The 12,708-nt window shown below is 47.3% G+C and overlaps 1 protein-coding gene across 2 annotated transcripts in view; it reads right to left on the reverse strand.

Moving 5' to 3' along the window:
- Positions 1–12,708, reverse strand: part of Tarbp1 (TAR RNA binding protein 1) — a 49,785-nt gene that overhangs the window by 17,413 nt on the left and 19,664 nt on the right. For both annotated transcript variants that reach the window (XR_003947249.1, NM_001159907.1), the window contains exons 11-19: positions 11,073–11,169; positions 10,064–10,236; positions 9,507–9,604; positions 7,938–8,099; positions 5,487–5,701; positions 4,595–4,856; positions 4,314–4,502; positions 1,409–1,599; positions 1,204–1,275 (exon numbers count right to left, since the gene is read on the reverse strand). Coding sequence is in view for 1 of the 2 variants with exons in the window: in NM_001159907.1 (NP_001153379.1) it covers positions 1,204–1,275; positions 1,409–1,599; positions 4,314–4,502; positions 4,595–4,856; positions 5,487–5,701; positions 7,938–8,099; positions 9,507–9,604; positions 10,064–10,236; positions 11,073–11,169 (1,459 nt within the window). In the remaining variant the exon portion in view is untranslated. The remainder of the gene's footprint in view (positions 1–1,203; positions 1,276–1,408; positions 1,600–4,313; positions 4,503–4,594; positions 4,857–5,486; positions 5,702–7,937; positions 8,100–9,506; positions 9,605–10,063; positions 10,237–11,072; positions 11,170–12,708) is intronic.

A 12,708-nucleotide genomic window follows, 5' to 3' on the forward strand; every position in this document is an offset into this window, starting at 1 on the left:
TCATGTGCATTGTTATTTTTGCCTGCATTTAGGTCTGTGTGAGGGTGTTGGTTCCTCTGGAACTAGAGTTACAGATAGTTGTGAGCTGCTATGTGGGTGCTGGGAATTTAAACCTGAGTCCTCTGGAAGAATGACCAGTGCTCTTAACCACTGAGCCATCTCTCCAGCACCAAAATTTTATTTTATATTTTAAATTTTTATTTATTTTCTGTATAAAAGTACTCTATCTGCATGTATAGCTGGATGCCAGAAAAGGGCATCAGATCCCATTGTGGATGGTTGTGAGCTACCAACTGAACTCAGGACCTCTGGAAGAGCTGCCAGTGCTATTAACTGCGGAGCCATCTCTCTAGCATCCTTTAAACACAGTTTTGAAGGTCTGTGCTATGGTTTGGATGGGAAATTCCCTCTCAGGTTCATATGTTGAAGCTATGTTTGCAAGGGGTGGCTCCATTATGGAGTTCATGGAACCTTGGGAGGTGGGGTCTAGCTGAAGGAAGTGAGTCACTGGGGGAGGGCCTTAAGGTCCTGCTTCCCTTCCCATTTCTGTTTGCTATCCAGCTCTGGATGCCACAGCCATAAGCCAATCCTGAAGTCACTATGGGCTGTATTTCCCCAGACTTCTCTTAAGTTGCTTGTCAAACAGTTAGTCGTAGTAGTAGTAGTAGCAATAGTAGTAATACAGATAATTCATTAAGCTAGATATAATGAGAAAACTTTCATTTATGAATAACAGAGCTAGAATGATAGATAGCTCAGCAGTTAAGAGAACTAGCTACACTTTCAGAGGACCCAGGTTCAATTCCCAGGACCCACATGGTGGGCCACAACCTTCTTTAACTCCATTTCCAGGGAATCCTGACGCTCACTTCCAAGCTCTAAGGGCATCAGGTAAACATGCACTGATATCCATGTAGGCAAAAAACTCACACACATAAAATAAAAATAAAAATAAATGAATCTTTTTTTTTCCATTTTTTATTAGGTATTTAGCTCATTTACATTTCCAATGCTATACCAAAAGTCCCCCATACCCACCCACCCCCACTCCCCTACCCACCCACTCCCCCTTTTTGGCCCTGGCGTTCCCCTGTACTGGGGCATATGAATCTTTTAAAAATGTTATGAATCAAGACCGTCACAGAGGTTAAATCAAGTGGAATGTCTCACCTGCATCAAGACACAAAAACAGGCTGCACTTACTTCTCAATGATGACGTTTGCTGCACAGCCTTGTCCAAGGTTTTCTATGAAGGTTTGGACATCCTGAATAAGTCTTTAAAATGTGAGGAGAAAAAGAAAACAGGCTCAACAAATTAAATCCCCAAAGTTAATGCTACAGCCTGGTTGAATGCTCAACACACATGTAACCTCACCCATGCATGGCAAGCAGACTGTGGCATTTTTACCTCTGATCGCGCCTAAACACTGTTCCAAACACGCAAGCCTCCAGGACAAGTTCACTGTAATCCTTAGCACTGGAGAATGACCCCTGGGACACGCCGGAAGCAGCCACTAGCCATGACTGGCAGCAGTGACGTATCAGAATATTGAAGACACCTGATTTTATGGAGGACATTTCAATCATCTTGCACATAATCTGAAACGAGACACAACACTCAGGTTAACCTTTGACCAGGTCAGTTATAAAGAACTTAACAGCATAATGATAATTAAAATCAGCAGTAAATGACTAAAATTAGTGCCAGGCAGTGGTGGCGCACACCTTTAATCCCAGCACTTGGGAGGCAGAGGCAGGCAGATTTATGAGTTTGAGGCCAGCCTGGTCTACAAAGTGAGTTCCAGGACAGCCAGGGCTACACAGAGAAACCCTGTCTCGAAAAACAAAACAAAACAAACAAACAAACAAACAAAAAGACTAAAATTAACAGCATAATAGTTTTGCTACAAAGTAGCGCTTTCAGATGATGGATCCTGGATCCTAAAGATTCCCAGCCTGGGATGATTGATCTTGACAGATTTTTGAATCAATGAGGAGACAGGTGTCTCTAAGTGCCTACGGGGGTGTTTCCAGATATCCATTCTGAATGTGATGGCGCATTCTGCAGCCTGGGGCCTGCACTGAATAGAAAGAAGACAGTGAGCTGAGCACCAGCATCCATCTTCGTTTCCTGACTGTAGATGCACTGTGACAGATGCCCCGTGCTCCTGCTGCCCCCGATAGACTGTGTCCCCAAACCAAAAACCCTCTCCTTCCTTCTCATAGGACTGAGAGGAGTAACTCACAGCCTGCCCCCAAACCCTGTGCATCAAATGCAAAATACATCAGCTCTCCATGTCAGTCTACAAAAGGTCCAGCATTCCTGGCTGATTCATTCATCCAGAACTCTCCAGGAGAGACATCTGCCAGAGACTCAGGAGGAGGAGGCAGCCCCTCCCTGCAAAACTAGGACTTCAGTGCTCCAGGAGTGGACAGAAGGGCGGGAGGGGCATCAAGGACCACAAACAGGAACCAGAAGCAAGCAGAAACTCCAGCAGGACAGAATTCCATTGGGGCATCCTCCCTTCTGAAGGAATGGCTACAAATATAAGTTCAGCATCTCTCATAGCCCTGGGGACCCTGGGGACATCTCTAGAATGTCCCTGGAGAGCAAAATCTACAGAGGCTTCAAGCCCTGTTCATATAAAACAACGTAGAGCCTCCACGTAGGAACATCATAGCTACTTTAGATAAGACTGCAACCCAGGCTCATGGCTGCAGCTGACCTAGGACAGCTACCCATATCTCAACATGTCTACAGACAATGATGTCATGTTGTAGTAACCAAAGGCTGTCAGTCTGCTCCTAGTAATTTCTGGATTGCTGACAACATCTAATACAGTAGAAATAGTTGTTATATTTTTATAAATAGCAAAAAGTCTGTATTTGTTCAGTACTGATGCAAATTTTTTTTCAAATATTCTTTTTTAAAATGTTATCTAAAAAATCCTCACATCCATTTATTTTGGGAGGAGCATACAAACGGCACAGCGCACATATGGGGAGCAGAGGATAACATTTGGGAGCTGCTCTCGACTTTGACCACAGGAGGGGAATCCAACTCTGGTTTTTACGCTCAGTGGCAACTGTCTTTACACACTCAGCCATCTCTCTGGCCATCTGGCCTTCAAATATCCCTAATTATTGGCTGAATCTGTAAATGGTAAAGTGTGAAGCCTCAAATTCAGTGGGCTGTCCATACGCCCAGAAAAGAGTTTAAAATCCTATATTTCTCTACATAAGAATTTTAAAAATGATAGTTCAAGGATAAAAGGTGCCAGCCATGTGCCTGCTGTCTCTGTCAGTGTCAAAGCATTCCCTCAGCTCAGCACCAAGCTCATGCCACCCTGCAGGAGGGACAGTGTTTCCAGGCCACCCAATTCTTAGAGATGGAGAGCTAGGCCTCCTGAGTCCCACCCCACACCCCTTTTTAAAGATTTATTTGTTATATCTAAGTACACCGTAGCTGTCTTCAGACACACCAGAAGAGGGTGTCAGATCTTATTATGGGTGGTTGTGAGCCACAATGTGGTGGCTGGGATTTGAACTCAGGACCTTTGGGAGAACAGTCAGTGCTCTTAACCGCTGAGCCATCTCTCTAGTCCCCAAGTTCCCAAACAACTCGCCAAATGAGTCGGGTTTTTTTGTTGTTGTTGTTGTTTTGTTTTGTTTTGTTGTTTATTGTTTTGAGATGAGGTCTCACTATGTGTAGCTCTGGCCTAGAACTCACTATGTAGAAGACAAGACTGGCCTGGAACTCAGAGATCCACAGCCTCTGCCTCCTGAGTGTTAAAATTAAAGGCATGTGCCTCCACACCTGTTTGTGACTAAAGATCTTAAATACTGTTTGAAAATGATGGAAAGCCGAGATCTGGGTGTTCAGTGTCCCCACAGCTCAGATGTTCTGACTCCTTTGCCCATCTGGTGGTGATATTTTGAGAGGTGGCACCTCTGACGAGTACAAAGTGGTCCTGCTTTGGTCTGCTCTCTTCCTCCTGATGCACCAGCGTGTCAGGAGCCACTGCTTCCCTCTCCGTCCACTACAGATGGGGCAGCCACACTGCTTCCCTGTCATGATAGACTCTAAACTCTAAAACTGTGAGCCAAAGCCAATCTCTACTCTGGTCCTATTGGCCTTCTTGTCACAGCAGCAGGGGAGGTGGCCCCATCTGAGCCTCCTGTCCCTATCACCAGAGTTCCTCACCTCATGCAAACACACGTCTGGGAACAAAGGCAGCAGCCCTAGTACTTGGTTACAGACGCACTTCTTCTTTTGTCCTACTGACCACACAAACCTCAAAGAGAAAAGTTACCTCTTTTATTTTGAAGTACACCTGGCCCTTGAGTTTTGCAGCAATGGTAAGAATCTCATGGTCGAAAACAAAGTGAACAAAAGCCTTTAAATTAGGCCAGAACGTCAGCTGTGTGTTGCTCAAGGAAGATATAATTTTCCAAGCCACGTCAAAGGACTCTATGCAGAGGGTCTCCTCGGAGGTCAGGAGCTGGTAGCAGGGGGTAGAAACACAGTGTCAATCTCCACCGCAACACTGTTGCCTTATCGTTGCCCATCTCACCCTTCCTTCCTCCATCTCACCTTGGGAACTAGCACCTCCATGCAGCGGAACACAGGCAAGATGCGGCCAGCAGGGAGGACGGTGAGGACGTCCAGCGCTGCCTGCAGGGCCTGCACAGGTGTCTCAGCAGTAGGGAGAAAGCCCTCCAGCACGTCACTTTCCGTGCTTGGAATGAGGTGGTGGTGCTTTCTCAGCAGGAAGGAGAGGCAGACCCACTGATCATGTAGATACTGTGCAACTACTTTCCCCCATCCTTTGGAAGACAATGATTCTTCAAAGACACTGAAAAGATCAAAACACAAGATACTAAGGCTCAGTTTCCCAACTTGACTTCACTTCTTTGGCATATGGGGCTGGTTCTTTATGAGCAAATGGACGGGTGGTTTGAAAGAGGTCAGGCTCTTGCAAATCCACGGACAGAGGCTGGGAGGTGGGCGGGGGGTGGGGGGGTCTTCCAGCTTTTCAGTCAGGAGTAAAGCACCGCAGAGCCTCTCCAGGACCAGGGTAGATGCTGGTACCACATTCATCAGCTTTTCAGTCTCCAAAACCGTTAAGTGTCTCTTTATAAGCTGCTTGGCCTCAGATAAACTGTTACAACAGAGAACTGATTGAGACAAGGCATACACCCATCACCATCAAGCGGCGCAGCCACTAAATTCTGAAGCAATCCCACAGAATTAATTTTTGCAAGGTAGTTCCACAACCTTGAGAGACTGGCTGAAAATTAAGTCAGAAAGGTCGGCAGGTTTCTGACAAGGGAGACGGACAGCCTTAATGGTGCCCTTTCCTCCAAAACGGGGCCTCATCTCCCCACCTCCACTGCACCACAAGCACCATCAGGCATCTCCAACAACCACGATGCAGCAAACACTGGATTGTTGTTAACCCTTAACAAAGACATTCCTCATTCACCTGCCATTCTCCAGGGGACACACACCGATGCTCTGCTCCTCTGATCGGGGCTTCTGCAGCACGTGATTGAGTGGAAGAGCTGACAGGAACCTGTCCACAGGCTCAGCATTGGGGGAGTCAGGCTGCAGCACTGGGTACTGGTCCACAGCCTCACACAGAGCTGCCAGGGCGGCCATGCTGACCACTCTCTGTACCTGATGACTCAAGGTCGGCTCCTGCAGAGGACAAAATGACCCTGAACCAAGGCAATCTAGTCTCAGTCTGAGGTGACCAAGGCTGCAAGGCTATGACACCTCAGCGACACCCCACGTCCTGCCTCCCTTCCCGTTGCAGCCGAACATCAGTGGGATAAAAGAAGTTCAAGTGTGTGCTCTCTGCGGAGTTTAAAATGACAGCAGGTACTCAGCACGTAAGAGGAAACTTTGACCTCTACAGTGAGAGCTGCCTAGACTTTCTTATAGGACAGATCAGCCACTTGTGAATAACAATGTCCCGGCTTTGTCAAAATGCAGGGACCAGCCTCTAAAGTTGGGCTTTTAACTACTCTGCTTTTCTGCTATGTTTAAGAAATGCCTACAGGTGAAAATCCAGTGCAGACATATCTGCATAAACAACTCCATAAACAATAAAGAAGGAAATAAACACCACTATGTAGGCACAAGAGGCAGTAGGGAAATGAAGGAGGGAGAAGGACCCTGATCCAACAGAGTCTGCTGCCATTCACTCTCCTGGAAGGGCCAGGTCAGAATCACCCAGGCACATATGAGCACAAGTCGCCAGCTGGTTGTACTGTTTGGGGGGTTGTGGAATCCTAGTGAACAGGTCACTAGCGGGTAGACCGTGAAGGGAGTTCTGGTATGAGCTCTTCCTGGTTTGCTGCGATGTCAAGCGCTCCACTCATACCCCAGTGACACCGAGGCACGGCACCACTCCCTCACCATAACACTGGTCCCTCTTACACCCTAAGCAAGAGGTGACTTCCCTTAAGTCATCTCTGCCAGGTAAGTAAAGAGCACATGCTCCTGACAGAGAAGCTCAAGGAGGTTACCTGGGCCAGCTGCAGCACAGGACACAATGGGAACAGAGGGGAAGAGTGGACCAACTAGCCTGGAAGTCAAGGCAGGAAGCCAACCATGGAGCTGTGATTTAAGGCAGATGAAAGGGTTCTATACTGGGCCAGGGTGAGCAAAAGACCTAGGTGTCTCCCATATCCGCACCAGGGTGATTTTGAGACTGAAGAATTGCTGGGTACAAAGTCACAGGGCTATAAATCCAGCTGCTCAGGAGGCCCAAGAAAGGATCGTGAGTTCAAGGTCAGCCTAGGTAAACTAGGAAGAATCTATCTCCTAGTTTAAGTAGGATGAGGTGGGAGCCCTGATGCAGTTCGGTGATAAAGCACCGGCTGAGCACAAAAGCACTCTAAACTACAGGTCGGGACCCAACGAGTGTTAGATAACTAAAGGTGGGATCATGAAAAAAAATCTGACCACAGTCAGGTTTTTAATACACGGTGACCCCAAATTACCTGAAAAACCAAACATGTGATGAGTCTAAGGTGTTGTGGCTCTGTTTGTCCACATTCATTGCGGGACTTCATGGTGGCCTTGGTTCTGAACATAAACACTGTCACTTTGACTTCACACCACAGAGAGCCACCGAACGTACCAGACACGCCTGGACGCAGGCTGAGACTACTGCATCTTATAGGCAGTGTTATGTGTACAGTTCAGCTTTTACGGAAATATAGGCTCAAATACAGAAAACAGATACTTTAGTGTGTCCCTACAATGGCTCCTCAACATGTGAGCACAAATTAGTATATCTTTGGAATATACTGTTAGACAATCATATTGACCTCATTAGTGTATACAATTTGCTTTCTTCTTTAAAAAGAACTAAACTATATGCATACCAAAAAACTGTTTTAAAATAAATTTCTTTATGACTTATTATCTGTGAATGCTTAATTTGTGTTCCCATTTTTATAGGCCTATATACCCAAGTTTATGAAAAATTTTCAGTGAAAAGGGGTCATGAGTGAAAAAACATTTAGACCTGGCTTAGGGTGAGTGAGGTCCTGGGTTCAATCCCCAGGAGAAGGGAAGAAAGGAAGGGAAGGGAGGGAGGGAAGGAAGGAGGGAGGAAAGAAAGAGGGAAGCAAAGGAGAGGGGAGGAGTAGGGAAGGGGAGAGGGAGAGATGGAAGTAAGGAGAGGAAGGGGAGAAGGAGGGAGGGAGGGGAGGGGAGAGGAAGAAAAGATCAGCTAGCTGCCCATCACACATTCAAAGCTCGGATGTGTCCCAGCTATACTCTCACACACAGTATTAGCACATACAGGCAGAATCTCAACAATCAGATTTAGGAAATCCTTATAATTACAAAATATTACGGAGCAATCAAATAGGTATTCCTTCCTGGACATAACTGCACACCTCCAGCCCAGGAGGATTACCTGTCTGTCCTCAGCCTCCTGCAGATGGCGAACACATGCGTTTTTCAAAGGAGAAAGGACCCGGCTGATGGGGTTGCCTGCTTTCCAGCCCAGCTTAACCTGGAGACTCATGAGCTCAGACAACACCGTCAGGTAGAGCTGACATCGGTCCAGATCCGCCACCTACAACAAATATCAGGACACGGTAAGGACGTTGGGATCTGTGATTTCTCACAAGCAGAATTCAGGCAGGAAGCAATCCCTGTACTAAGGGGACACTGAAGAGAAAAAGCCATCCCATCATGCAGTGCCCAGGATGTCTGTGTGTAAGCCAAGATGCCCTTCTTTACAGTCTCCCAGCATGACACTTTCACAGCACAGCATCTGAAACTACATCGATGAGGAAGCCTTGGGAAGCAGACACTATTCAGTGAATTCTTTTTTTAAAGTAAGTATCAATATACGTTTCAATGGGTATCTTTGTATTTTCATTCCTCTGTAATGCATTTTGTGTAGTGACCGGAATCTCCCTTTCCAGTCTTCTGGCTACTCCCAATGGCCCTCCTCTTTCCAATGACCTCTCCTTCTCAAGGTCTCAAGAGCATGGCTGATGGATTGCTTATGGGGAACAGGCACCTTCCCAGCGGCTATTCCCCTGAAGGAAATATCTCCGTCTCCCAGCAACTGCTGAGCACAGAGAAATCCCCAGGAAAAGGGTGGGACCATGAGAGCCCTTCCTGCCTCCGTAGCAGGCAGGGTCCAAGCTGGCAAAGGTCTTATGCCAATACCCAGTTTCTCCAGCTCTTTCAGCCTGGTCCTTCAGAAACAATAACAGCAGTTCAGCCTATGAGCGCGCGCATGCACGCACACACACACACACACACACACACACACAGCCCTGATCCTACCCTTAATCTGACATTCAGAATACCTGGGTCCAGGTCCCAGTCAAGGACCTCAAATCCATGGTAGTCAAACTTTCTGAACACGGTAAGTGGACAGACATATCATCTGGGGAAACTGAGGCCTGCTCAGGTCACAGTCACTAACACAGATGGAATGGAAACTAGGCGCAGTGGTTTGAGAAGGGAACACTTTGGGAGGCTCCTGAGTTTAAACACTTGTCTCCAGGTGGTGGCGCTGTTTGGGGGCTGTGAGACCTTGGGAGTTGCCACCTGACTGGGAGACGTGGATTGCTGGGGGGGGGGGGGGGCCTTAGGGTTGGAATCTAACTGCTTCCTGTTTACCACAGGATGTAGCCAGTTACCCCTCTCTCCTGCTATCCTCATTGCAGCTCACTCCCACCCATTCCCATCAACCATCTCTTCCTGCCATGACAGATCCAAGTCTATCAAACTGTGAGCCAAAATAAACCATCCTCCCTTAAGCTACTGCTGCTTCTGGGCATTTTACCACACGACACTGGGCTGTTAGGAAGTTTATGGTCGCTCTGCTTTCCTGAGTGGCTTCTGGAGAAACCGTCACACCAAAGAAATGTCCCTTTCCTGGCTGATCTGGTGAGTGTGGACAAGGGAAAGCCACAGCTGTGACGGGCTGCAGGAGAAGTTCCTGAAGCCCGAAGTTACTCACATCCTGCAGCTCGTTCATGGTGAGTCTCCTGAGCACAAACTGAGACACGCTCTCTGAAGCAGACATGATGGAGCCCTGGAGGGCAGTGGATACCTCATCTGTGGGAGAAAAGGTGCTTTATTAACACAATAGTGGTGTTATCACAAAACATACCAGGAGCTCTTGAACAACTGTTCGAAAGATAATCACTAGAGTCCAGAACTCCATACCACAGGCCCAGCATGGAACGCGCCCCTGGATGGATGTTACATGGAAAAGACACACAGACTTCTCACAGACACCATTTCTGTGGAGCCCCCAAACAAGAAAACATCATGTTTCGAGGCCCATGTCCTCAGCCAACTAATCTTCAACCACTGTGCCAAGACAATGTGGGCAAAAGTGAGTCTTCCCTAGATGGAAGCCAGGGGTTCCTGCAGAATGAACAGGAGCCTTTAAAAATAACAATAACAATAATAATAATAATAATACCAACAAAGTTGCTTAAACTTAAGTCCTCTCACTCTGAACACCAGCAACACCCCCAGCAAGTGATTGCAGAGCCCACTCGTCCTCACCATCCTGGGCACCGGGACGTCTTGGCACACAAGAATGCAGCAACCTCACCAGCAGCTGGAGGCACCGGTCAGTCCTCAGCAAGGGCATGTAGGCATTGGTGCCGAGCTTCCCTAGGGCATCCAGCAAGGGGTCTAGGAAGATCCTCAACACGTTCTGAGTCCTCTGCTTTTCCCTAGATGGTAAAAGGACACCCACATCAGCCATCTCAAAAGCATGGTGATGCCCCACCTAGCACTTATGGAGCAAGTCAGCTCGGGGATCATACAGGTTACTTCATGCACAGGGCACACGCCCAGAACCTGTCTGGGCCTTGCAACCCTCACAGGGTTGGGACACAAAGCCTGGGCCCACTGAGCTCTATGATAAACTGCTGAGGTCCTGACCAATGGTTTTGCAGCAAAGCAAACAAGAAGAGAAGAGAAGGAAATGGGATGAAAACAACCCAAATCCGTGCTCACATATGACTGTCAATGAATAAATTTAAAAAAGAAAAGGATAAACTAGTAAAAGATGTGTCACGTCAACTGTTTTTAAAAATGCAAAATGAAAAACGCTACAAAGGATGCCTTTGGCACTACAACTGTCTAGAAGGGATGTGGTTTGTCAAGGTCGAGGTACACAAGGCCAAAGTCCCACTTAACCCTGGCACTTCTGCCCTGTACCCAGAGGCTAGCCCATCCTAACTGCCACTTTTACTGCCATCAGGGCACTTTACAGTTTACACTGGGATCTTATCATCTATTTTTCTGGTGCCAGTATAAAACGATACATTGTTTAACATTTAATTGTAAATCTGACATTCAGTTTACCAACCTGCAAGCACTGACCGACCCTACACCCATTAATGGGCTGGTAAATTAAACATTTCTTTAGTGTGTGGCTAGTGTCCTGGTTCTGGCCTGTCAGTGACTCCACCAATCTCTGAAAAGTCTAAATGCCCCTGAAAAACCTAACTAGCCTCTTTCTCCCCCATGCACCCACCACTCCTAGCACTGAAGAAACCCTGACCTGAACTTGGTCTTCAGTCCTTCCACGTCCACAGCCAGCAGGACCATCAGCGCTGTCAGCCTGGCGTCCAGCCAGTCTGGCATGAAGCTGCTTTCTTCTGTAAGACAACAAAAGGTAGGGCTTAAGATGTGTTCTCAGGGCCTGAGAAATGGTTCAAAGGATAAAGGTGCTTGCAATTAAGCCTGATGACCTAGTTTGATCCTCAGAATCTACATAGTAGAGAAAAAGGGACTTACTCCCATAAGTTGTCTTCTAACCTTCTGGCACATACACACACACACATACACACACACACACGATTTTTAACTTTTCTTTCAAAAAAGCATTAACTCCTTCAAAAATGATGCATTGAAACGAAAACAGCTCCATAATTATTCCTGATCCATGTTCCATCAGTAGAGAAACATTATGTCCCACGTTTAAAGACAATAAAGTCAAATCCTTATCCCTGCTTCATGCAGCAAGCCTGCTTGGACGTTACAGTTACAGGGTTCCTTGGACCACAGAAGGCGGTCAGTCAAGAATACCAGAAGCGCAGTTACAGGGAGGACCACACTGGAGTATACACTGGGGGAAGTTCCTTGATGGGGGGAACAACTGAGCTGACAGGGACAGCTGAGAAGACCTGGGAGAAGGGAGACAAGAACCTTCTACATACAAGAATATGTGGGCTGTCCAAGTAAGACAGGGATAACACTAGTCAACAGAAGATGCACACACAGGAGAGAGAGAGAATGGCAGGAAATGAGGTGACCAACCCAACCACTTGGCAGAACATTCAGGGAGTTTTGCTTTGTCCTAGCGGCAACTGGAAGCCTCTGAGGATAGATGCACATGGGGAGAGGGAGTTCCAAATGGAAACTGTCTGGAAGGAGGAGGAGGAACAAAGGAAACAGGCAGAATAAGCCCCCCTGGGCAGAGACTTCCAGAAGACACCTGACCCTGCACTGGAGGGGTGAGGCACCAAGGCTGGGCCAGACCCACGGGAGCCACTGAACCTGATGTTGTAGCAGCAATGGAGGCTCTACTTTTGCCGCAGGCCTAACCCAAGAAGCTCTGAAGCAACAGCACAGAGAGAGACACTCAGGAAAGGATGCTGACATAGTTGAACTCTACAACCGACAATTACCTGGTCAGTTAAGACTTACTCCTGGGTCAGAAAACAGATGAAACATGGTGAACCGAGACAAAGGCAGGGAGTCTCAGGTGTGTCAGATTCAAAGGCACATACCCTGCCCCCACGCACAAATTATTATTGCTAATGTCCTTAATGAAGAGGAAGCATTAGAAGCGTAAAAGGGATCCTGATGACGGAGTCTCTATGCATTCTTCCCTCCAGCAGGCTGACACGGTTCTTGCAAGTCTTCGCCTAGTCTCGGCCAGGAGTGGGACTCGGTGAGAGAGCATATCCCAAGCTTGCCCACGGCCGGGGCTTTAAATCTCAGAACCACAGAAAGAGCAAAAGGATAAAGGAAAGGAGAAGAAAGGTCTTTACAAGTGAGTGATGGAAATAATAAGTACGCTATCTAAAACTGGTTGGTGGAGACTGGAAAGATGGCTCAGGCGTTTAAGCCCCAGCTGTAAAAGGATGAGGAGTTTGAAGTTCAGATTCCCAACAGCTGTGTAAAAGCTGGCA

Source organism: Mus musculus, chromosome 8 (assembly GCF_000001635.26).
Source record: "Mus musculus strain C57BL/6J chromosome 8, GRCm38.p6 C57BL/6J".
Taxonomy (NCBI): Eukaryota; Metazoa; Chordata; class Mammalia; order Rodentia; family Muridae; genus Mus; species Mus musculus.